The 24,760-nt window shown below is 47.6% G+C and overlaps 8 protein-coding genes across 8 annotated transcripts; 5 read left to right on the plus strand and 3 right to left on the minus strand.

Moving 5' to 3' along the window:
- Positions 1-956: 956 nt before the first annotated feature.
- Positions 957-3,812, plus strand: BP5553_06156 (Zn2 DNA-binding protein; the record flags this gene model as incomplete). Its single annotated transcript, XM_032014779.1, has 2 exons — positions 957-2,772; positions 2,821-3,812. The coding sequence occupies 2 exons, from the start codon at positions 957-959 to the stop codon at positions 3,810-3,812; spliced, it is 2,808 nt and encodes a 935-aa protein (XP_031869460.1).
- Positions 3,813-4,480: 668 nt separating this feature from the next.
- BP5553_06157 (uncharacterized protein) lies at positions 4,481-6,681 on the minus strand (the record flags this gene model as incomplete). The annotated part of the gene is made up of 3 exons (XM_032014780.1): positions 4,481-5,336; positions 5,395-5,807; positions 5,857-6,681. 3 exons carry the CDS (start codon positions 6,679-6,681, stop codon positions 4,481-4,483), a joined length of 2,094 nt encoding a protein of 697 aa, XP_031869461.1.
- Positions 6,682-7,915: 1,234 nt separating this feature from the next.
- On the minus strand, positions 7,916-9,759 carry BP5553_06158 (General substrate transporter; the record flags this gene model as incomplete). Its single annotated transcript, XM_032014781.1, has 5 exons — positions 7,916-8,114; positions 8,169-8,335; positions 8,395-9,093; positions 9,158-9,362; positions 9,455-9,759. The coding sequence occupies 5 exons, from the start codon at positions 9,757-9,759 to the stop codon at positions 7,916-7,918; spliced, it is 1,575 nt and encodes a 524-aa protein (XP_031869462.1).
- Positions 9,760-10,941: 1,182 nt separating this feature from the next.
- On the plus strand, positions 10,942-12,200 carry BP5553_06159 (Uncharacterized protein; the record flags this gene model as incomplete). Its single annotated transcript, XM_032014782.1, has 4 exons — positions 10,942-10,999; positions 11,054-11,061; positions 11,112-11,316; positions 11,380-12,200. 4 exons carry the CDS (start codon positions 10,942-10,944, stop codon positions 12,198-12,200), a joined length of 1,092 nt encoding a protein of 363 aa, XP_031869463.1.
- Positions 12,201-12,515: 315 nt separating this feature from the next.
- BP5553_06160 (uncharacterized protein) lies at positions 12,516-13,067 on the minus strand (the record flags this gene model as incomplete). Its single annotated transcript, XM_032014783.1, has 1 exon — positions 12,516-13,067. One exon carries the CDS (start codon positions 13,065-13,067, stop codon positions 12,516-12,518), a length of 552 nt encoding a protein of 183 aa, XP_031869464.1.
- Positions 13,068-15,319: 2,252 nt separating this feature from the next.
- On the plus strand, positions 15,320-16,425 carry BP5553_06161 (uncharacterized protein; the record flags this gene model as incomplete). Its single annotated transcript, XM_032014784.1, has 2 exons — positions 15,320-15,483; positions 15,543-16,425. The coding sequence occupies 2 exons, from the start codon at positions 15,320-15,322 to the stop codon at positions 16,423-16,425; spliced, it is 1,047 nt and encodes a 348-aa protein (XP_031869465.1).
- A 2,509-nt stretch (positions 16,426-18,934) lies between these two features.
- BP5553_06162 (putative short chain dehydrogenase protein) lies at positions 18,935-19,998 on the plus strand (the record flags this gene model as incomplete). The annotated part of the gene is made up of 3 exons (XM_032014785.1): positions 18,935-19,051; positions 19,278-19,568; positions 19,690-19,998. 3 exons carry the CDS (start codon positions 18,935-18,937, stop codon positions 19,996-19,998), a joined length of 717 nt encoding a protein of 238 aa, XP_031869466.1.
- A 1,110-nt stretch (positions 19,999-21,108) lies between these two features.
- BP5553_06163 (uncharacterized protein) lies at positions 21,109-22,367 on the plus strand (the record flags this gene model as incomplete). The annotated part of the gene is made up of 2 exons (XM_032014786.1): positions 21,109-22,152; positions 22,218-22,367. 2 exons carry the CDS (start codon positions 21,109-21,111, stop codon positions 22,365-22,367), a joined length of 1,194 nt encoding a protein of 397 aa, XP_031869467.1.
- Positions 22,368-24,760: the final 2,393 nt, after the last annotated feature.

The following is a 24,760-nucleotide window of genomic DNA, read 5'->3' on the forward strand; positions in this document are numbered from 1 at the left end:
ATGATACAGGTGAGGAAGGTGATCGTCGAGACATGGCATCCAAGGGGGCGGGCCCTGAGCTCCCACCTTTCTGCCCAGTGGGGACAGGCACCAGCGTTGTTTACCGGTGCTAGGATATGCACTGGGGATAGATTTGGGACACAAGTTGAAGACTTGAGATATGATAATGTGATCAGTAACCAGGTGGCATTACAACCGCTGGAGCTGGGGGATCTCACTACTGGGCACCAGCTGCATGGGCCCTGACCTAGGCAACCTGAGCAATCCTGATGTCGCCAACATATAGGCAGGAGCCGGTCATATGTGTCGTTTGCTGATGTATATGGGAGAGGAGCACGAGACATGAGGAGGGAGCCCAAAATCCGGACAGTGGGTGAATGAGTAGCTGTGGAATCTAGCTGTTTACGAAATAGCGTTGAAGTTATGAGCAATTCAGGAATCAAAATAAACAAGCTTGCCGTACCCGTACCATAAGTTCCACAACTGATCGTCAGCATGAAGCGCATCCCACCGACGTTCGCCAGCCTGGTGGTGAGGCTCAACACAGAGCGTGACTAAGCAACGCTAGCGTAGCAACATACCTGCACTCCAAAGGCACTTTTCATAGGTGCTAAAAGTGCTAATAAAGTGCCACCAGCTGCTCATCAGAGGATTACTTTGTACTTGCACCGCGCCTGGTTACCTGGTTACTGCCTGGCAGCTTGTTTTATCTAATAAGCTCCCTCTGATACTCCTGCAGCTGAGGTACTCACTCGTCCTGCGCCCTCGCCGGTGTCCTCGCCATCGCAACTTTTTCCACCGACTCTCCGCCTCATCAACGGCAAGTCGGCGTCCCGGCACCAGCAGCAAGCCCCCAGGGCGCAGAGAGAGCACGGAACACGCTCAGCACAGCTCAGCTCAGCACTGCACTGCACTGGCAAGCTGCTCATCCATCGGTACGGAGGTAATCATCCATCATGTCGATGTCGTCGTCGCAGATCGATCCGCGCCTGAGAGACGCCGCTCCTCCTCCAGGCGCCTTTGCTCAGCGTCTGTCCAGCGCCACCACCAGCGTCATCTCACCCATTGCCGCGAACCCCCCCCCGACACACTCACTTTCGCATTCACATTCACATTCGCATTCACAATCGCAATCGCAATCGCAATCGCCCAGTCTCCCCCAGCACCACCAACAGCAGCTCCAGCTCCAGCAGCAGCTCCAGCAGCAACATCAGCAGCAGCAGTATCCGCCTTTGCAAGATGCCGCGCACTACCTCCCCCAGACCCCTCAATCCGCCGGCCGCGCCATGTCGATGTCGATGTCCGACAACGACGGTGGAAACCCCGCCCTCGATGGCAGCCAGCTCGATTCCAAAAGACCGAGGGCGTGCGAGGCTTGTCGAGGGTTGAAGGTCCGCTGCGAATCCGATATGAACATCCCCGACGGCCCCTGCAAGAGATGTGCCAAAGCAGGTCGCAATTGCGTGGTGACGGTCCCAAGTCGGAAGCGCCAGAAGAAGACGGACAGCCGCGTAGCAGAATTGGAGAAGAAGATTGATGCGTTGACTGCGAGTTTGCAAGCAACCAAGTCGGCTTCTGTATCTGTGGCTCCCGGCGGCCAGCATGGGGTTGCTCAAGACGGGCCGGATGTTCAGGTCGGCCAAAATCCGTACCAGCAGGTAACGAATGGGGTATATAACACCCCGTTTGTAAATCGTTCCGAGGTCCGCCTGAATTCAACCGAATATGCTGGATATCCCAAGGAGGAATTCGACTCGAAGCGAATGTCGGCTCCGCCAATGGTCGTGGCAGGACAGAAGAGGAAGCACGCCGATAGTCGTGATGAATACTCGGGCATCACTATGTCGACTGGGAATATACCCAAAAGGCTCTCAGAGAGTGGAACGGGCCAGCACCTCTGTGGGCCCAATGAGGCTATGTCGGGGACGGCGCCGCAGAAACAGGCGTTGACGCACGAATACGCAGATGTTGTGGATAGAGGGCTATTGACCGCGGACATGGCAACCAAAATCTTCAACTCATACGTCGAAAAAATGGCTCCCCATTTACCAGCTGTGGTATTCCCTGCTGATACAACTGCTGCCGAGGTCCGGAAATCAAAGCCCACCCTCTTTCTAGCTATACTTAGCGCTAGTTCTGGAATGAACTATCCTGAATTACAGAGGACTTTGACGAAGGAGGTAATGAGCATATATGCTGAGCGTATCATAGTGAACGGAGAGAAGACCCTGGAATTGATACAGGCTCTGCATGTTAGTACTCTATGGTACTGGCCTCCTGAGCATTTTGAAGAGCTCAAGTTCTATCAACTCATTCACATTGCGGCTGTTATGGCCATTGATATTGGCATGGGCAAAAAGAGCAAGCCGCAAAAGGCCAAATATCATGGGTTGTGGAAAGATCACCCCTGGCGACGAACTCCATATCCAGATTCCGAGAGTCCCGAGGCACGAAGAGCATGGCTGGCTTGTTATTTTTTGTGTTGCAACGCGTCAATGGGGCTGCGTCGGCCAAATCTGATCCGTTGGACTTCTTTTATGGCTGATTGTATTGAATTCCTGGAGACATCCCCGGATGCAGCTCCTTCTGACAAGGTATTGTGTCAATGGGTGCGCAGTCAACATATGGCCGAGGAGGTGGGTACTCAATTCTCAATGGATGACCCAATGGCGAATGTGAGCATTGCAGACTCGAAGGTCCAGTACGCTTTGAAGGGCTTTGAGAGGGATCTAGACAAATGGAGCAGCCAGATACCTGCGGAGTGTCACTCGGGTAGGTATTCCATTATCCCATCGTATTACATTTACTAAATGGCATTAGTTGATTTGAAACTCACCGAGCACGTGGTCAATTTGTATATGCATGAAGTCGCCATGCACGTGGACCACAATGTTGAGGAGTTCAAGCCACCATTCACGGAGGAGAATTTACGTGGAGTCGGCGAGCGAGAACCAGATATGCTAACCAGCGCTCACATAAACGCTCTCTCAACCTGTTTAACGTCCATCGATGGGATACTCGAAAACTTCTTCAAATTCGATACCGAGACAGTCCGATGCCTACCCATCTTCAACTTTATCCGCGTGGCATACGCCGTGGTTGTCCTTATAAAAATGTACTTTGCAGCGGCGACTCCTAATTCGGAATTGGGAAACGTTATCAATAAAGACAATATGAAGGTCGAACAATATTTGGATATGCTCCTCGAGATTTTCAAAGCAGCCGCTGCGGAAGAGAAGTCGCGGCCTGCTGCCAAATTCCTGATGGTGCTTATTATGCTGAAGACTTGGTTTCATCGTCAACGTGAGGGCAAAACAGCACAACCTGGTGACGCAGTCCCTACATCGACCCTTTTAACCGAATGGTCCTCGGACACCCCAAATGATCCTAATTCAAAGGGCAATCGGCAAGACGTGAAACCGCAGAATGGGCAAAGACCTTTCACTCCTGCGAACACGCCCCTTCAACTGCTCAGCGAAGTTGCAACAGGCGATTCGAGGGGCCAATCTAGATCTGAAAACGGAGGTCAATATTCCGGTACCCCGAGCGAATGGCAGCAGTCACAACAATTTGCAAACTACGAGTCAATGAACCAGGTATCCTCCGTGCAAAACAACTATCCAATCGCATCGGGGAACATCGATCCTGCTCTTGGCATGGATCTCGGCTATACGATGGGAGATGGTTTTGAGCAAGCTTTAGGAATGACACTTGGAGTGGGGGATTATGCGGGGTATTTTGGTGATGATGTGTTTTTTGGGAACCTCATGGATACCATGGGGAGTAATATGACTAACACTGATGGGTTTTAATCATCCTACCTAATGCATGTTCCTTGGGAGGCTAACGGGAGATGCTTTTGCCTGCAGGGGGGTTTGCGCTTGGCAACGGGGGAATAACCAAACCGGTCCATCAAAATCGGTAATGGAAACTGGCAATTAAGAACTGTAAAAGTAATGTTAAGTGTATGAAAGTAATTCCAATTGCTCCTAGCTAGTTCCGAATCTCACTTGCTCAACATGCATTCGACTTTCAAGAAACCTTTTGAGTACTAATAGAGGCAGAGAGAAAGATAAATACCGCCACAGTCAGTATCTAAAGTAATAGCATAATAATAGTATTGGGTGTTCAAGCCGATCTCTACCCCTTAGTTCCTCTCCTTCTAATCGTGGCGTGCTGATCGAGGTTGAAGTGACAACCCTTCTACTATAATTGACGACATTCCGAACATTGATCACAACCCGGCCGTTCGTACAGGAGCAGGCAAGCATTCAAAAGACTAACGCAGAGGCAGAAAAATAGAGATTGTCCCTGTGAATCCCCGTGAATTCTTTTCTCACTGAGGATACCCATAGATACAAGATTTTTCATATATCTTGGAAAGAGTACCACATTCCAAATTCGACCGATCAGGGCCTTTTGGGGTTATAATATTGAGTATTACACTGCCCTAAGTTATAATATTATAGTTTACTTTACCCTAATAATGTGCTAAAGTCTGATATACACGTAAAAGTTCAGTGATAACCTTTCCCATCCTCCGTGCATCAGCGCATTCGTTGGACCAGTACTCAAAATAGGTCAGAGCTAAGTGAATGGCGTCATTCCAGCCTGGGGGAAGGAACTGTTTCTCCAACTCTACCCCATCGTCATCTCCCACATCCTGACGGCACTTACAGGCCATGCCTAATATCTGTAGTGCATTTCGGCCAAGGCCTCGAATGCCAAACCACTGACCATGGTGGCGGTGGTAGAAGCATTCGCTACAGGCTCGGATGCGATTCACGGCAGTTGAGAGGAACTCGCGGGAGAGCTTGGTTAATACCGGGGAGAGCTGTTTAAGATCCTGACTCGAAAATGAGGAGCCCAAGAGGGCTTGAATAGCGGGAAAGCGTACATCCTCCTGAATGTCAAACATGTGATGCCGCAGGATATATCTGGTGATACTCCGTGTGGGAATTAATGGGTCGATTGGAAACTTGACTTGCTCGGGCAAGGCTTTGTACCATTCCTGGATCTGCCATTCAAACTCTGTTACGCGTTTATCTAGCTGAAGGGCCCAGCTTGTATGGACTGCCGGTATGGTATAGCTTTCAGCCCATACGTTGGATCGAATCCTTTTGGTCGCAATTTCTGCTAAATAATACAGCCAGCCAATCTCAATACTGTGATGGTCTTTATGGCCACTGCAGACGAAAGGTGTCATTGTCGAATATGCAGAGTCCTCAGTCGTAGCTCCGCCCTGGTGGTAGTTGACAGGAGGCGAAGGGTACACAATTGGATAGTCAAATCTGTCTAGTCCTGAACCCGGAAGGCAGAGCTCGAAACGAACCTCTCTAGTCGTCCAATATGTAAGCGGGCACCACAAAGCTCTAACCGGACTGAGATGCTCACATTTCACTTTTGAGGCAACCCCAGTAGAGACTTTCCTCCACATATCTCTGTGACGCAACGTCTTGAGACCCGATATTTGCATGCGAATCCATCTGCTCATCCCTCTTGCCGAAAAGACTTTCTTTCGGCTGCAGCCGGCCATTTGACCGAAGCAAGGCAAGGCATTGGTTTGATGCGTGAACAAAGGCTTTCCAACCCGAGATAATCTGATTCGTTGAACAAAGATAGACGCCCGTCAAGAAAGTACACTGTCCAGCAAGGATTGAGTTCTCGTGGTGCAACATGCCGATCCGGCGCTGAGATGCTTGGAAGTAAGCCTCTGCCATTTTTAGCCGCTCATCAGATTTTGAAACGCCTGGTTCAAGTTCTTGCTCCAGGGAGTTGGATATTACACTAATAGCACAGACGAGCAACTGCAGATGATGTTAGGGCCGTTCTCAGTGTGCAATTAAGGAACCGTACGATTAAGCAAGTTTTTCCATCCCATTGAGGCCTAGACATATTGAACTCTTGGACATAGGTGCGAAGAGTGTCACTATCCAACACCGGGTTCTTGATGTTATTGTTGGCGAGAAAATTATCCACCAGGTGATCAAGAGTCCCTGGTCTTAGGTTTTGCAGTGCCATGTCGATATCTTGCTCAGTCACTGTCGCGATGGGGCCGTCCTTTGCGAGGACTTCAGTAGTAGGGGTATGTAGTTCTGTAGCGAGATGCGGAAGTAGTCCTAAGAAGATAGGCCATTTCAATACTGCCTCAAGTGACATGTCGGATGCATGGGAGAGGATCTCCGTCGACGGTGGCACATCCATGGGTAGAGTGGTGCTGCCGATCTTGAAGGGTTGAGACACTGGGTCAAGTTGGCCAATTTGATGGTGATATTGCACATGTTCGGAAGCCCCGCTGGATTCCAGAAGAGTCGGCAGCATAGAAGGGCTGGTACTGTGATACCCTGAGCTCCTGTCCTGTAGCTGGCTGATGGGTAGAAATGCGCCTCTGATAGAAGTGTTCGGCTTGGAGTTAAGCGCCTGACTGATATGCGATTTAAGAGTCTGCTCAAGTTGGTTAATTCGTGTCAAAATTTCTAGGCTCCCTTGATCCAGTTTCGAGGCATCTGGTTCAGGGTAGCGACAATTGCCTCCCGAGGCTCTGCAGAAGCCACATACTGGCCGTTCACTGTCACATTTCGTTTTTCGAGCACGGCAGACTGAGCAGGCAGTGCTCGCACGTTTGCGGTCATAAATTGCTGCTGGCCTAATACTTCGGAGTTCGCCGGAGGGCTTCTCCATGCTGGCATAGGGCTGTATAGATTTGAATGGCTGTTACTAGCAGGAAGGTTGAACCCCAGTGCATCACAGAGGCGTATTTGGATATGACTATATTTGACTGTTGTCAGCCCAATAGAAGGAAGGCACGAAAAAGGGAAGGGCATCGTACTAGTATGTATTTTACTAGTAAAACAGCATATGTGCCCAGCTGATATTCTGGTCTAATAGTAGGGGGCCGTTATACTGACTCTGGCAGTACCTTTGCGTTATCAAGCTTGCTTGATAAAAGAAGGGCTTCGAAGAGCTGACCTAGCTAGCTAAAAGTTTCTACAACCGAAACCTACGCTAGGCACAAAACGTAGTTGGTATAACCGGTCACAGCAGCTAGAGTAGCCCCTAACAAGGATTAAACAAGGACTAGTTATAGACTATACGAGCTTTATATATAAATAAGTATAATAGCTTACTAGCTCTCTCAATTTTAACTTTACTATATCCTAGTAAATCCTAATAAGTAGTCGAGCTAGTAAAAATACTTTGGTTAATACTTATATAACTAGAGAGCTATAATATCCTTTTAAGATAATATTTAGATAATATTTAAATAATATTTTATTAAATAATTCTATACGACAAATTGCACTATACGGAGGGACTTCCTTTAGCTTTGATTACTATCGACTTCTTACCGACTAATTCTCCCAAGTCACGCCACCGTATCTCCGTTGACGTTTGACTCAAAGATGGAGACAGCAGGCTTGGAACAGAGAGCATTTCGGCAGTTTGACGCACTCGTGCAACGCGGAAGTATCCTATGGGAAGCGAATACCCCGATTTCGGTCAGCGCAAAACTATTCTATGTCATGTGACGTGTAAGGTAAGAGTACAATCGGAAATAAGTCAGGTAGGAGGCGAAGCGGTATTCCCGCCAGCGACGCGGAAAGTACCGCTTTATATATCAATAATTCAAACTTCCGAAGGGGCAAGCCTCCTAGCATCATCGTTGGCCATGTTCACATTGCATAAGAGGAGCCCAAGCAATAGGATGATCTTTCCACAACACTCATCCAATTGGTGAGCTTTTCTTTCAACCACGATGTCATCTCATCTAAAAAAAAAAAGAGCACCTAAAACTGCACGATACGTATTGTGTATAGCCGTTTCATCTACTAGTACTTCATAGATGTAGAAAAGTGCTAACATGTTCAAGGCATCGGAATCGCCACTTTGCCCACATCCCTTTCCGGTTCTACACTTACGAACCCACTTCTTTCCCTATTTCACCTCTCATCTCTACGTGGGTCATATATCCCTTGAACTTCCTAGCTGGAATTTTATCCATGAACATCTCGTCGAGTTCCTCGTATGATCGGTGGGAAGTCTCAGGCTGATACACCCAGAGATAGATGACACAGAAGACAGAGAGACCGCCAAATATGAATGTAACCTTCGCACTATAATACCATTAATATTTAAACGACACCGCTATGCATCAATTCACAGCTTACCCAAGATTAGCCTTGTCTGGGTTGAATAAGTAGGGCATAACAAATGACCACATAAGGTTTAGGCAGTTTTGAAGGGATATCCCAATTGCAATAGTCTTCACACGTAGACGCGACGTGGGAACTTCACACAGTATGGTGAAGGCAGTAGCACCGATCGTAAGATTATACTAGTTATAGAGCTTGTCAGCATGGGACACCTATAGGGATCCGAATTATGCCAACTCACAAGCCAGCAGTATAAAAGAAGCAAGGCAACCGCGGCCTTGGTAGTACCGACACTCCCCACAGCTGCACAGCCACCACACACCATGAGAATAACCATGAGGCTGATCGAACCCCAGAGTGTCAGGTTACGTCGTCCTACCGAGTCGATCACGAACCATGACATGATATTCCCAATCGTGGAACAAACCTGTTGGGTGATCTGAAGTTTGAAGGACATGGAATCACTGAAACCCCCAAGTTGAATGTAGTAGATCGTATATGACGCCACGAAAACCACTCCAGCTAGAGACTGAATCGAGAGTGGTGCAATGGAGATGATGGTGCGACGCAGGTTCGAGTTCCTGAAGCACTCAAAATAACTCACACTCTCTGTTTCTCGGCGAATCTCCTCCAATGTGAGCTTGATAAGAGAGAGACGCCTGCTATCTTCCCCCCCACGATAGCCAAGACGTTGTAAACTCTTGAGAGCCTTATCATCGCGGTCTCTAGATGCTAACCACCAGGGTGACTCGGGCATAAACCAGACAAGGATGAAAGAGACGACAGAAAAGCCGTATTGCGCACAGAAGAGGGATCGGTATGCCCAATGATTCGTGTACGTTCCCGTGGTATTGATAATAAACGCCACGATAAGAGGACCAAGGGTGTAAGAGAGCGCGCTCATGCATGTCAGCAAACCGCGTAAAGCGAGCGGGCTGATCTATGTTGAGTTCAACTTGTCAGTTCTTTTTACGTAGCGATTTGATCGGTAGGTATGCGCTCACCTCTCCAATGTAAGTTATGCAGACAGATGCCAGAGTGCCGGTTGCAAAACCATTTAATAACTTGCCTCCGAAGAACAGTTCGTTCGTATCGGCGACCACCTCTAAGGTGACCGCAGCAAATGAGATGATCAGGGCAATCACAATAGTGTATCGTCGGCCAATTTTGTCCGAGACTTGACCAGCAATAAGGGAGCTTACGAGATTCCTATACCCGTAGCAATTAGGCCCTGCCCAACAAAGAGTGTAACACACCAGGGGATTCCAATAAATGAGAGATAAGAAGCCATGTATACTCACGATGCCAAGGGTGCACCACTAAAGGCAGACTGCCACTTTGCGTCCAGGACGTAGTTCCCGTCGTAATAGTAGCCGAAGTCCTTTCGAAATTGGGGGATCCCAAAGACGATCCCCGACGCTTGATTATCGAAACTCACAAGGAGGATAGTCCAAATGGCGTAGACAGACCAGAAAAAAGGCTGTGGGTAGCGCCTAATGACCTGCCATTTGGACATCTCATGATCCTCTTTGTTCACTTGGACGGCGACTTGCACCTCGACTTCCTCCTGATGGGCGGGCACCGGAGCATCTTTTTCCGAGTCCATGACGGAGGGGACTTGAGACAAATGGCCTCTTCAAGATACAAGGCACAGAGATGAGATGATTTTCAGGTGACGAAACAAAGAAGGATAAGATACTAATAACTTGGGAAAGGACGGCGTTTGGACGAGCACGACGATCCTTATATACAAATTCAAACGCACACGCAATGTGCGCCAACCGATGTATTCCTCCCCGCCTGTTCGAACACTCGCGGGGTGATGACCAGGTGCCAATTCAAAGTGCGGGAAAGGAGAAAACGATGCGGGGGAGTTGTTTCCAATGACCAAGGCATCCTGTGTATCTTAGCTCGTCGTGGACGACAAAAAGAAAGCCTCTGGCAACGATGCTGCGGGTTCCGTATCGGGATATCAGAGGCTCCACCACGTCCCCGATCGTCCAAGGGCACGAAGGACGAGTATTTTACGTGACATGCCGACTACTGTATTAAAATACAGTACGAGCCTAGTCTAGACCAAAGTGTTCCAGACGCGGGTCCAGCCGCTCTACACGCGGCAAGAAACGCCACACAGGCCCTAACCTCCACGACCCCTTAACAGTCGGTCGTTGGTGGTTCGGAATATCCTGCTGCGGGAGGGGTACGGAGTACTAGGTTGGATGCGAGAACCCGTAGCCCCTGCCAACGTCTTGTCCTCGATATCAAGGTCGTTAGACCAGTTCTATCGCGGCAATTCGGCCATCAGCCCGAGCATCTTTTCATTTGGTAGGGTTCGAAAGGTGGATCAGGATCAAATCACGATCGTTAGACCAAGAATCCTTGAGAATCCTTGCATCTGATGGAGAAAACTCTGACCCAACTTTATCGCGGCAATTCGGCGATCAGCCCGACAATAGCTTCATTTAGTGGATCACATCAGGATCATTAGACCAAGAATCCCTGCGATTGATGGAGAAACCCTGACCCAACTTTATCGCGGTAATTCGGCGATCAGTCCGAGAATCTTTTCATTCGGTAGAGTTCCCACTACACAGTTTGGCGATAACCCTGAATGGAACGGCGGTCAGGCATTGCAGTTGCGTCTAAAAATGTACATGAATGGGAGGGAAAAGTATTTCATCACCAGCACATAAAAAGCCGCGCACCATCAAATGAAATTATCACCGCTATATATATTGCTACTGAATCCTGTCGAAAACCACAAGTATACATTCAGGCTATTGTAAATATGGGAAATATGACACCTTCATCTGACAAGATCCCGCTGTGGATAGATTGTGATCCAGGTATGAAAATGATTTCAATTTAACTCTGCATGGTTGATGCTGATAGACCAACAGGTCATGACGTGAGTTAATATCTCCCCGTGGAAACCATTATCCTCATCGAGTATACCAGGATGCCTTTGCCATACTCCTCGCTGCTTATCATCCATCTATGGAGCTTCTGGGCGTCAGCACCGTGCACGGAAATAGCTCATTGGTAAACACAACCTACAATGCTTTGAATGTGTTAGAGGCCATTGGGAAATCGAATATTCCTGTCATCCCCGGTGCTTCACAGCCGTTCTGCCGACCGTCCGCCACAGCAGAAGCTTTCCATGGTATGTGTAGCATGTTGGCTAGGTGATTAAAGTATTAATACTGAATATAATTTGCCTTCCTAGGTGCCAGTGGATTAGAAGGTACAGAGCTACTGCCTAAGTCAGCACGCTCTGTCTTCGGACGATATAATGCGATCGAAGAGATGCGGAAGGTACTGATGGCAACCCAGGAGAAAACAGCGTGGCTTGTAGCCATTGGGCCATTAACAAATGTTGCACTTCTATTCGCCACGTACCCTGAGGTAGCAACGCATATTAAAGGACTCAGTGTCATGGGAGGGGCCATCGGAAATAACTTCGCCCAAGTGTCACTAGGTCCCAGTGCCGTTGAGAATGGCGGCACAACCCTTCCTCAAGGTGGCGTCACTCCATATGCTGAGTTTAACATCTGGTGCGACCCAGAGTCTGCACGGGGTGTATTCCAGAATCCGATGCTCCGTCCCAAGACTGTTCTTATCCCGCTGGATCTGACGCATCAAGCATGCGCCGTGGCCGAAGTACGACAGAAGTTACTAAACGGAGAGCACGGTGCAACACGCCTACGAATGATGTTCCACGAGCTTATCATGTTTTATGGAAGTTCTTACGCAAATGACACCGAAATTAAAACTGGCCCGCCACTGCATGATGCGCTCGCTGTTGCGGCTTTGCTGTTCAGTCATGCTGACTCTACGCTCAATATTGATATCTTGGATAATGGCCAAGAAAAGTGGAACATCGACGTTGTTCTAGAAGGCGAGCAAATTGGGAGGACAGTGATTGTGCCATCGACCGGACAAGGTTCAATAGTCCCAAGGAGTATGGATATGGACAAGTTCTGGAAAGTGCTCGGCCAGTGTATGGCACGAGCAGACAAGGTAACTGGCTATCAATCGGTGCCTTAATTGTCTATATATGTCGTATACTAGCCATTGAACGAACGAACTATTGGTCAAAGCCTTTATCTCCCAACTGTTATATCCAACATTGACACTTTCTTAAGCACACTATTGACTATTGTAAACCAACTCAAGCAACCTCTTAAAGAGTCCCATGGCCATTTTATTACAATACATGACTCTTGACTACTGTAATCGTTTCCTTTACTAATCTTCAAAACACTTTAATTCCTAAAATCGGCATCTGAATCATACTACCTTAGAATACTAGAAAGACAAAAGTATATAAAAGTAAACAATTCACCGCATAAAAACTATAATTCATATAATACTTGGGGCCTGTGCTCGTTTATAGCATGATCTAATAGCAACAAGGTCAATGGCCAGACGCGCTTTATGGACTTCGTTGACTAGGTCCCGCCACCGATAGGTCTGCATTTTCCAAAACCTATCCCACAACTCAGGGAGGTACTGAACATCACAAACACAGTAAGAAATAATATCCTCGGGGATCGGGCGCTGGTTGAAAACCTCATACGAGCCGCCATGTTCAGCTTTGAACAATCTCTCTCCTTTCTCTTTCACCTGCTTCCAACTCGCTAGGTTGCTACCACTGAGCAACATGTTTGGCGCATTCTTCTCAACACATTTGGCCAAGCCGCTCAAGAACTTCCTCGATGCCGTAGTTTTCCTCGTGGCACTCTCCATAAGCTGGACATCCTCCACTCTCCGCAATGCCACGCCGAAATGTGCAAATAAGGCATCTGAATCGTTGCGAACGTCGAAGAAGACCTTTGGGATCTTCTCGTCCTGAAGGGTATCCTTTAGCGTCTTCTGTTTGACGCCTAAAGTATTGAACGCCTGTGCACCCATAATATGCACATCAATGAGATAGACCCATCTAGCCGGGATTCCCGCATCGATTAGAAGGGTGACGATGGAAAGGGAGCCCTCGCGACAAAGGTCTACGCCTTCGAGATCGATGTAGATGGTTGGCGAGTACAGGTCTGGTTGTGCATGGCGGAAGAAGAGCTAGTCAACTAGGTTGCTACTTTGCTCCGCGTGTTGATTACCTTTGTCTCGATAGTGATCTTAATGCTAAATTTAGGGGCTATGGCGCTGTAAATTAGTGTAGCTGTTCATCGCCCTCCGTTCTGGCGTTGCATTAGTTCTCGCTTACGAAGTAGGACAACCCTAAAAAGAAAAGGGGGGGGGGGCCTCATATTTTGAAGCTCGGCTAGGTCTGCCCCTGTATATAGTTAGGGGCTACTTCCCCTATTAATTTACCGGGATCCAATCCCTTAATCACTTCTCCATCTTCGGAACCTGCGGATCCAACAAGACTCTTTCGTTTCGGGCACAAAAGCAGCTTAATAGAAAGGCAAGTGATTCGTAGAACTGCTGTTGTTTCGCATCGCCGCTCTGCTCCCCGTGGTCTGAATAATAGTCATTGGTACGTTCCTGCTGAGTGGATCCCGCGCCGAAGGAAGTGTTTGTTGCATGAAGGAATCGGGACCCGATAGTTTGGTTCACTAGAGAAAAAAAAGATTCCCATTGGTCAGTTCTAGAAATAAGCTCGAGATCAAATCACCTTCCACTGATGGAGAAATCTAGAATTCTTTCACTTGTTATTGCAGATTTGTTTAGGCATGGGCTTCGTAATATCTCCAATCTCGCCCCTAATAGCGCAGATGTGATATGACCGCATGACTGCAGAAAGTGGCCCGGTTTCCAACAGCTGGGGTTACTAAAAAGCCGAACCCGCAATATGCGAACGGTCTGCAGGTCTACCACCACCAACACCAAACCATTGAGCAGGGGTATTTCTAGGAATAGCAACGGATCGAGCGAGTGAATATATTTTCGGGGATGCTTACTGCATGCAGAAAATATTCTCTTGCTTTTCTAATTGTTAGAACCGGCGCTGGCTAGCTATTTTCCCAATTGTTGGAGAGGGCAAGGGCTGTGTTCCTGATTCCTGGAGAACAGCAAGGGCAATTTTCCCAGTTGTTGGAGAATGACGTGGGATATGTTCCCAACTATTGGAGGGAGCATGGTCAACGAATTAGAGACATCTTACTGTTCATTACGCTTGACCTATGCGTCGATTCCTACACGAAAAGTCCATCCACTAATGAAGGCAGGCGTATAGGATCTACCCCCTAGAGGACCTTTTTGCTAAGAACTTAAAAACTCTGGTGTAAAGACATTTAGCTACCCATGCTTGAACAAGTTCATAACGATTGTACTACTGTAAACTATCTGTTTATTAGTAACAGTTTATTTTTTCCACTAGAATTGTTTCATAAACCGTGTTATTAAATATATTTTAAGTAGTTATAAAGATAACTTACATAAAAAGAATGCTATTATTATATTAATAGGGTAGATTAATTGCTCCTTAAATTATTAATAGTAAATATTTATTACTATAAATGTGACGACGACGTGTAAGGTCAGAAAGTATCACGGCCTTTCATGGTGCTTCACCGCAACCAGATTTTCGGCGGGTGGGTAGACTGCCTGGCTCACTTCACGGAAATACTTCCCAAAATATTTCTCTCGATTCAACTATATCATACGGCCGCTGAGTCACAACTGAAGAAGAGGTATTTTTAATATGCTTTTTAGGTGGGAAAATGTGCCCCATGACTCAAAGGGCATGTTGTGTGAGCAAGGTTAATGCATTTCGTTCAACAGTCGGCAAGGTTTGACGCGATTTGCAGTGCCAAGATGGCAGAAATCAGGGCCAGATCCTCCCCTGGACTTGGGTATTTTACCCAGTCTATAAGGCAGCCAATGAATCGTTACTGATACATTGCCCCCTTCGCTAAATTCACCGACGCTGCATGACGACGTCCATCAAGAGGAGGGAAACTTCAACGACATCTGCACACACACCTTTGCGTCCGCATTCATCTTCGCTGCTAGAGTCTGTCCTGTGATGCCTTCTCCTACTAAACAGTTTGCTAGCACCCCCGAGCTGCTTTCTTGCGTTGGTAGAATTGTGTTAAACCGAGAACTGTTGCACGAGCAAGAGTTGCAATTCTTCATTCACTCCTTTCTTGTACACAGAAGTGTGGATCCGAGCAACTAACGCCCAGTTTTTGGTTGAAAACCTCCAGATGCTTCTGGACAACAGTTCGCTGAAGTATACCAAAACATTTGATCTGGCCATTCCGCGGCACTCACGCAAGGATACTGGTTATACAGAGGGTGAGTTGAGCGAACTTTACAATAAGGGTGTACAGGCCCTTCTGGCGAGCATGCCGGGATTGACTTATTTCTCGTACGTGTTTGTGTCAACAAATATAGTGCGTGCTGTTACTAACGTTTTGGAGAATATAGCTGGGAAGACGTGACACTGTACACAACTACCATATCAACTCTACACCAAAAATGTCCAAATATTCGATCGTTGATCATTCACAACGAAGAGCATATCGAGGAAAAGCTAGGGCTGATAGACAATTTTGACTTTAATGATGGGTTTCATGAAAGGCAAGCATTGTTTGCCACGCAGGATCTCTCGCTCTTCTCCAACCTGGCTGAACTCGAAGTCTACGGAATCTACGGTGATCTCAACCGTGTCAGGAAGGATCTCGTAGAAGTTTTGCTCAAGTCACCAACTTTGAGAACACTAGGCCTGTCAATCAGCGCTGATACTGTGGAACGGCTCAACTTCGAAGGGACAGTAGCCAAGAACATGGAGTATCTATTGTTCTCAAAGGCATTATGCGATGAATACGTAGCTGCAGGTGGCAGACCTCTCCGATTGCAGAAGTTAGTGTTTGGCCTCAGCCTCATCGTGTGGCAGCCAGGGAGCTATCTTGCTAGCTTGGTCGACCTCGAAAGCTTGGAGGACGCGTATATCTCTAACCAAGGCCATGATGTTGCAATATACTTTCAAGAAGAAGACAACATTGCATGGAGTCTGTTCACACCCAATCAATGCCCTAATCTGAGCACTTTTGGCGTTCATGATGTCACCAAAAGAGTTAAACGGTGGGTGGATGCACTCGAACCGGGATATATACGGCAATTCAGGACAGAATGGTCAACTGAATATGACTTGAATGATGTTGTGTCAAAATTGGAAGGCGCTCATACATCATCTAAATCGAAGATGAGCATGGTAACTTCTCAAACGGACGACTTCCAGCTTGTGAAAATACGAGGTGTTCAGGCTCTTGCTATCAATATCAGATCTCCACACCAAGAGATCAACTAGGCTTTTTCCAGTGGGTTCAGAAATTGACAGCCCTGGAACAGTTGTTCTTGAATACCCCATCATTCACTAATGTACACGGCCAGCCAGCAGAGGACGGCTTTGAGCACCAGGTTGCTGCAATATGCAAGAAACTACGCTACATGATACTGAACAACGTGGCATGGAGAATTTGGCGGGACGGAGAAGATGGCAACGAAAGTGCAATTCGATTCGAAAGCTTGACAGGTTTGAGTCAAGGGGCATCGAAGTATTTCAACCCTGGAGCGTGTTTAGGACTTAGTTTTAGGCACAAATACTGTAAAGTTGTAAATTATTACATGGCCGTTTGCTCATCTTTGGAGACGCTTTGCCCTTCACAGCATGTAAATCAAAACCAAACCTCCAAAAGCTTCTTCACGGCATGAGAGGTACGCATTTCGAGCACTTTACCCTTAGGGCTTGAAGATCTCCCCCATCGCAGTCTCGGCCTAGTTCGTCAAGGATTCACTAAACTTGTACACACCCTCCTCCCAAATGAGCAGGTAGGACTTAGCACTTTGTCCTTCTCTGCCAAAAGCAGCCAAAAATGCCGCCTCTTCCGTTCTCCAAATCACATCACCTCACATGGGCAAAATAGAACTTGTTGATACGGTTTTCGATCACCGAGTGAGGAGCACGCTTGTTGGCAAGGCCAAAAACTAGGAGGTTCCCGATGTTGAAAGCCAGAACCCAAGGCAGGCGTTGTAGAATCTGCGTCGCGGACGGAGCGGTTGAAAACTCATCTTCGACCAGCATCGATGAGGCAAAAGTGCTGAAAATGCCGAATGAGTGTTGGGAACTGCGAAAGTGACAAAGTCACTCTCGATAAATCCCAATTCATACGTAGAAAGAACAGTCCCTTCCTCAAAGGTTGTAATATAGCCCCGATGGGCAGTGATGATGGTTATTTGACACCCTACTACTGATACTGAGTCCACGGTAGGTGTTTTTGGAGCCACTGCTGACAACAATGTTGAGAAATGCAACCAATTATACAACCGGAAACGCAATCAAGTGCTTAGTGATCGTTCCGTGCCTTCGTCCTTTAAGCTTGATGCAAGTTTAGGCAGAATATTATATCCTCAATTTTGGCCAATTTTAAAACCCAGTGTCTTTATTAGCGAGAGGTGATGTTGATCTAGCATAATCAACTCAACTCCTTATAAGAAGGGGATCATGTAAGCCAAAGGCATAGTTTCTTCTAATCTACCGTATATACTTAATTATTCTGTGTTATGCATGTGTCTGAATTAATACTATACTTATAGGCCGTTCTGTCGGAGGGTGTTTGACACCCGTGTTAACTATTATTGGTTGTCAAATACGAGTAACCCAGCAACACAATAGAACGCTTATTGCATATGTAACTCTAACACAGTCAACAAAGGGTCAAGATGCTTGGGAAACACCACTGCAGTGCGTTTAACACGTCCGAGATAACCTGGACTCATAGTCCAACGGCGCTAAATCAATCACCCTCACACCTGTAGGCAGTTATACTAGCTAGCTGTTGATAATTGGGACCCAAATTGGTATATGTAATACAGGCAGTTGATTGGCCAGAATAGGTCATGGAATGAAGTGATTGTATTGATTACGGAGCCTAATAATATAGGGTGACAAGCCTCCTATAATAGGCAAATAATATAATAAGTCAAATGTGCCAAATGAATAGAATATACCGTTATCCGTGATTTCCAAGTCTTGCCTAACTGACCTATTCATCTGATACTAGTACTAATTAGTAGCAAACCAGGTGCTCAGACTAATTGAAACAGGAGGATCATGTATTTTGATCTTTGCATTAAATCATGATTATTCAGTGGCTTAGCAGGAGGCCTGAGCTTCCACATCCGGGAACTCCCATATTCTAACACTAACACACAATAACAGTAAGCAATTGGGCTTGCCTGCATTGATCCTGCAATTGTGCTTACTACTAAGCCACCTAACTGAACTGGGGAACTGAGCCTTGCAAATTGCAAGTGAGCCTACTTGCAATTGGGCCTGCAACTGAGCTTATGAGTGAGCCTATAATACCGCACTTTACGAGAATAGCAGCAATTAATGTTGCAATAGCAGCGGCATTACAATAGCCAGCCTAGAGCATTGGACCTACACGTTTCCCGTGATATGTTATTCGGACATATATACCCCTGCCCGCCAGGGATTTCTGTCAGTGTTTTGGAGGCACTGAAAACAAGTAGAAAGAGTTGATTAATTATAGTAATAGAGGTGGACGAGAAGTTCGTGTTATATACCTGTGAAAGTCAGCCATTTTTGCTATATGTGGCGTACACTGAAACTCCTAGTTTTCGCCATCGCCGAAACGAAACAATTTCAACGGTTTCTCTTTAATCGTTTGGACATCCAGAACCAAGAAGCAAGACTTATAAACTCCAGGCCGACGTTTGACTCTTTTCTCTGAACAACCTCATTGTCCATCTTTCCCACAATTTCGAAAATCAGACACAACACCAAATCCTATAAGATGCAGCCACCGTTCCCCTGCCCTACTGCTATATGGCACAACGATACTTATGAGAGTATTTCGCCGTTGCGTCCGGAGTTGAGCGTGGCTGGCAAGACGGTCATCATCGTCGGAGGAGTATGTAAATTCCAACTTCCAAATCATCTCGCCTCTTTTCCCTTGGCACCTCTCCCCGTTCCCACTTTTGTCTTTTCGCTTTGTCGCCTTCCGCTGTGAGGTTAGGGTTGAGCTAAAGTCAGAGCCAGCACATATTAACAAGAGAGCGTATCCCGAATAATATATAGTATCAGCTAGAGATCGAGTTCACAGTCACGACCGATTGCTAACAAGACGGGCCTTGAAGGGAAGCGGTATTGGACGAGAAACGGCCTTGGCTTTTGCGACTGCTGGGGCTGCTCATGTAGCACTCTTCGGCCGTACCGATGCCACGCTCCAGGAGACGGCGGCGTCCATTTTGTCGGCCGGCAAAGCGTCATGCTCAGTGCATATCGGGGATCTGACCAAAGCGGATACATTGCAGAGCGCTGCTGCCGCAGTGGGTAAGTGGCATGTACTCGTGCTGTCTTCGGGCTACTGTCCTACCCCATCGACGGTTTCCTCATCGGAAGAAGTGGAGTGGTGGAAAGGCTTTGAGGTGCGTATTATGATATTATCATTCCTACTCTTCATGATACTATCATTCCTGCTCTTCATGATCCGTCGAAGGAGTTCTCCTACTCTATGAGAAACCGTGTATTAACCCCCCTCTTTTATAGACCAATGTCCATGGGACCTTTCTAGCGGCCAGAGCATTCCTGCCAACGGCTGATCCATCCCAAGCCGCTATCCTTGGTGTGATCTCGGACACTTCGCTCTTGCCGGTCTCGTACCTAACCGGACTTTCATCCTACGTCTCGTCAAAGCTTGCGCAGGCCAAGGTCTACGAGTTCCTAGCAGCAGAGAACCCTAATATTTTTATCGCGACGATCCATCCCGGTGTGATTGAGACGAATACCTTTAATAGGTCAGGTGCTACGGCTGAAAATCTGCCAATGGATAAGGGTAAAAACACCCAACACTTTTAAATGCTAATTACAATAAGCTATATACTCTGAGGTATTCCATGAGATGCTAACTGGGTTTAATGCTTCTAGTTCAACTTCCGGCTCACTTCCTCCTCTGGATGGCTAGCCCTGAAGCTGCGTTCCTGAAGGGACGCTGTGCCTGGGCAAATTGGGATGTAGAGGAGCTCAAGGCTCAAAGGACGTGGTCCTCGAGGGGTTGTTCTTGACAGCTGGCTTTAATGAGCTGCCAAAGATGTCAGCGGAGGCTGAGTAGAAGCTTAGTTGCGTCGATGTTCTGTTTAGTTCACAGCTAGAGTTGAACCTCTATATCAACAGTATGGTACAAATTGAATCTCGTTGCAGCAGTTGATCTTCAAGTTTGAGACCTGAGCAAATGGGCATTGTCAGCAGTTCTTGTCCCTAGAAATGTTTCATTACTAAGACAATCCTGGACGGAGACGGTTGCAACTTGCGACTAGTGGTTGATGCTGAACTAGTATCAAAGCTTCTTACGTACCCAGGCGCTGGGACACAAGGTGCAGTAAGAATGCAATTAGTTGTGCTTTTATTTTAGAAGACCATATCCTGGGAGTCTAGAGGAAACTGCCACTTTCTGAGAAGAACCAGTGTCTGCGGCTAGCATGGACATATGAGTATGAAAATTGGACTTTGGATCAATAAAATAAGATCCTTTGGAGTAGGCTTATTTTAGGAGAAAGTTTAAGGGACAAATTAATTAGTTGTCTTATGATAAGCGTACATTCTCTATAGTTTAGTGCTACCTCTATAACTATTTTAGTCTTTACGAGGTATTTATGTCTCTTAACTTGAAATTTATTCTAGTAAGATTGAGGGCTAGGTTAAACTACTAAGTATAAAGAATATATATAGCTAATAGGAGGTTTGCCTATCTTTTAGCCTCTATTCTTACTAGATTTGTTACTAATTAAGGGTATAACTCTAAATCGTTTAGCTCTTGAGCAGTGCAGAGGGTTTGAACCGGGATACAAATGCAGCTAGCTAAACTAGTGCTAGTGTTAAAAATATGGGTCTATTTTTAAACCATTTAGTGTTCGGCCTGAAATGATTTCGCATTTTACTACTGCACCCTCACGAATCAACTCCTCAAACATGCCACCACAACCAATGCAAATCCACCTCCTAGACGGCGCTCTCGGGACTCTCCTATCTTCCCACTACAACCTCCACTACACATCCTCCACACCGCTCTGGTCCTCCAACCTCCTTATATCTCCCGCCGACAGGAACATCCTTCGGGACGCACATTCGCGCTATGCGCGTGCAGGCGCAGAAATCCTACTCAGCGCAACATACCAGGCGAGTTTTGAAGGATTCGCGAAGTCGCAGAGGGATACATGCAGCGAGGAGGTTGAGCGGGGAATTGGGGAGGATGATGCTAGGAGGTTGATGCGGGGCGCTGTGGGGGTGGCGAGGGATGCTTTTGAGTGTGCGGGGGGATTGGAAGGAAGGGCATATATAAAGGGGAAAGGAAAAGTCGCACTTAGCTTGGGTCCGTATGGTGCGTGTATGATACCTAGTACTGAGTACAGTGGTGTCTATGATAGTTCGCATCAGAGTGTAGGGGCGTTGCGGGACTGGCATTTACAGCGTTTGGGTGCATTTTGTCCGTTTCTACGGGGAGCGGAGGATAGCGAGAGTGATAGTTCTGGGGAGAAAGGGGATAAAATTGACTGCTGGAATGATGTTGATATGGTGGCTTTCGAGACGCTTCCTGTGAGGAAGGAGATTTTGGCCGTGAGAGAATCTATGAGTTGTGTTGCAGACGGATCCGAAAGGAAGCCCTTTTGGATTAGCTGTGTCTTTCCTGGAGAGGAATTTACTCTTCCTGATGGGAGTGATGTGAGGCAGGTCGTGGAGGCGATGTTGGGGATGGAAAGAGAGGATGAGGACAATAATGATGATGGTGAACTGCAAAGACAACTGGCGGTGCCAATGGGAATTGGGATTAATTGCACCAGAGTTGATAAAATCGAGAAGTTGATTTTGGATATGGAAGACGCCGTGAAGGGGGTCATTAGGAACGAGAATGAGAAGTGGCCAGCATTGGTAGTCTATCCGGATGGAACAATGGGAGAGGTGTATAATACGACGACAAAAGAATGGGAGAAGGTTGAAGCTGCTGTTGAGAGTGAGGTAGGGTTTCAATTTCCGCGGGGACAGCAAAGGAAAGTTTGGATCTTTGCTAATATAGGTAATAGGTTCCTTGGGAGGAAGCAGTCTTCAGTATCGTAAAGAGAACGAGAGAGCGAGGGATGTGGAAGGCGATTGTCGTTGGTGGATGCTGTAAGACTACACCCGATGACATCGCCATCTTGCGGAAGAGGATTGATGGCCTATCAACCACGTAATGTGGGCTCTCGATATTATATCATCCTCTGAAGCCACCCTGAATCGTGATGTGCCATAGGCCCGGGTAACCAAGAGAGATCAGAATTACCTATTGGCTTCTTTCAGATGGCATTCATCTGACGCCATGAGTCAATAAGGGTCGGCTATCTGACTTTCGTACAAAGAGGCGTTTCCCCAAGCCCAGGACTTGGTAAGATAGACAAGGCGAAGAGAGGCTAATGATTGGATGCGCTACGCAGCACATCTCTTGAAAGGGACTGAAACTTTGGTTCCGCAAGCCAAGGCCTTTGGTACCATCATTAGAGTTCAACCTCTGCCCCTAACTCCGTCAATGGCGCTTTGCAAAGCAATAGCGGGGGTGGCAGCTTGTCAGCGCCAGTCTGCTCCTTGGAGAAGTAATAGCTTCCCTGGGAATAGCGAGGGGACTGTTAGAGATAAATAGCCATAATGCTAATCTCTGCTGAATGTATGGTGAGATCTTCGAAAGGACGCGACGATTGCCAAGCAGCGATAATACCTTGGCACGAGCTTGCCTGTCCATGGTCGTCTGGGGAAAAGCCGAATGGTTGGTCCGTTCAAAGGCTTGTTAAAGGTGGCGACCCATTCTGGAGCTCGCCCAACCAGGGGCTTCAAAGGTGCCAGAGCTCGAGATCCAGGGAGTTGAAACTCAAGATCCCAAGATCTACTCTGTAAATTGCTGAAAATAGGAGAGGCGCGCGGCGTCCTTGACTCCTTGTGAACCCTAATCCTTCTCAATGCTCCACACTGTTCGGTTTGGCATGCAGCAGAACTTGCGCTGACTATTTCGAATAATAATAATGCGGGGTTGAGGATGCAGATTGCAGATTATTGCAGATGAGATGCATGTGCAGTCGAGCTGCAGGCCGCTAGGCGAGCACTAGCAGAGTAGTTCGATATTAGTCGATATTAGTCGATAGTAGTCCGGAGTAGTCCAGAGTAGCTCCTACGCCACTTCAACACCTCCGTCCTGCGTGTGTACTGCGTGGATACGTGGTGGGGATTTTGCCGGTGGCACCAGTTTAATCAACGGCCTATGATGGCCTATCATGCTGACGATGGGCCAACCTACTACTTATGGCGGAACTTGCGGGATTGCACGTCGACAATAAGCAAAGCACTCGTCGCTCGTAGTGGTGGTGTAGCGCTGTACCGGCTTACCAATATCCTCCACACGGCGCCACCAAGTTCTGGTCTAGACAGGCGTTGCATTGTCTGTTGCCCAACGACGGTTTTTGCTTTTGCTGTGCTGGTTGCTGGCTGCTGACGGGAGCCCGCGTCGAAAATCGAACCAGCAAGGGGGGTGGAGTATGATATTCCGCAGTATATGATGCCAGTTTCATTTGTTCTCTCACACCTCGGCACATCACAATGGGCTGCTCGAGTACCCTAAAGCAGCATACCAGGTAAGGTATGATATGATATGTATGACATGGCGTGATGACGGTGGTGTTGTGGTCTTCTGCAGGGTTCGCTCCCTTTTGAGGGTGTTTGGGATATGGGAGATACTGGGGATATGGATATAATTACGATTCGTAGTACGTAGTAGTAGTAGTACCGTGGGAGATTGTCGATGAGTTGCTCGATGTGGCTTTGTCTGGATAGGGAATCGACTTCGAGCTTGCACTTGTAGATTGGCCGGGGCGGGGGGGAAACCATCTGCACCGCACTGACCCCCCTGGAGCGCCCGAATGGCCCCAAATGGCCCCTAATACCCCGCCTGTGGCTCCTGACTGGCTCGCTACTACCCCACACTCCGCCGTCCGTCCTCCGCCTTCCGCCTTCCGCGCCTCCTCTTCGCTCCCTCGAATCCCGGATGCCACGCACCCACTGGACTCGCTACAACTACGTACACAACTCGTCGCTCCTCGCCAAGGAGAGTCAGGAGCCCGGCCGCGGCCATGACGCAGCATGGAACGGCAGTACAACGTACGGAGTATGGTCCATGATACACGCCCAATAGGAACTGGCCATCCATATTCTTTATTGTTCTGGGTCACCAAAAAAGGAAGGGCAACCCAAAGACAACCCCCCAAGAGCAACCCAGGAAAGTCCCCAAATGCCTTGTCTCTTGTCTCTTGCCTCTTGTCTCCCTGGACCAAGCTGTGAGAGTCAATCAACCCCCCCCCCCAAAAACCCATATTAGCGTTGCGGCCTCAGGTACGCAAGACATCCAAACCTTATTCCTCTGGTGCTACGTATTCACGCCCTCGCGTCCTCCAATGGCCCGCCTTCCCCTCTCTCCCACCTACATAAACGTATCGACCTTCATATTCCATATCCTCCCATCCATTCTCCCAGTCTACACTCCACACTCTACATTCCCCATTCCACATTCTCCCCCCTTTCTTCGCACTCTGCCACCTCCAATTGC

Source organism: Venustampulla echinocandica, assembly GCF_003357145.1.
Source record: "Venustampulla echinocandica strain BP 5553 chromosome Unknown scaffold_3, whole genome shotgun sequence".
Lineage (NCBI taxonomy): Eukaryota > Fungi > Ascomycota > Leotiomycetes > Helotiales > Pleuroascaceae > Venustampulla > Venustampulla echinocandica.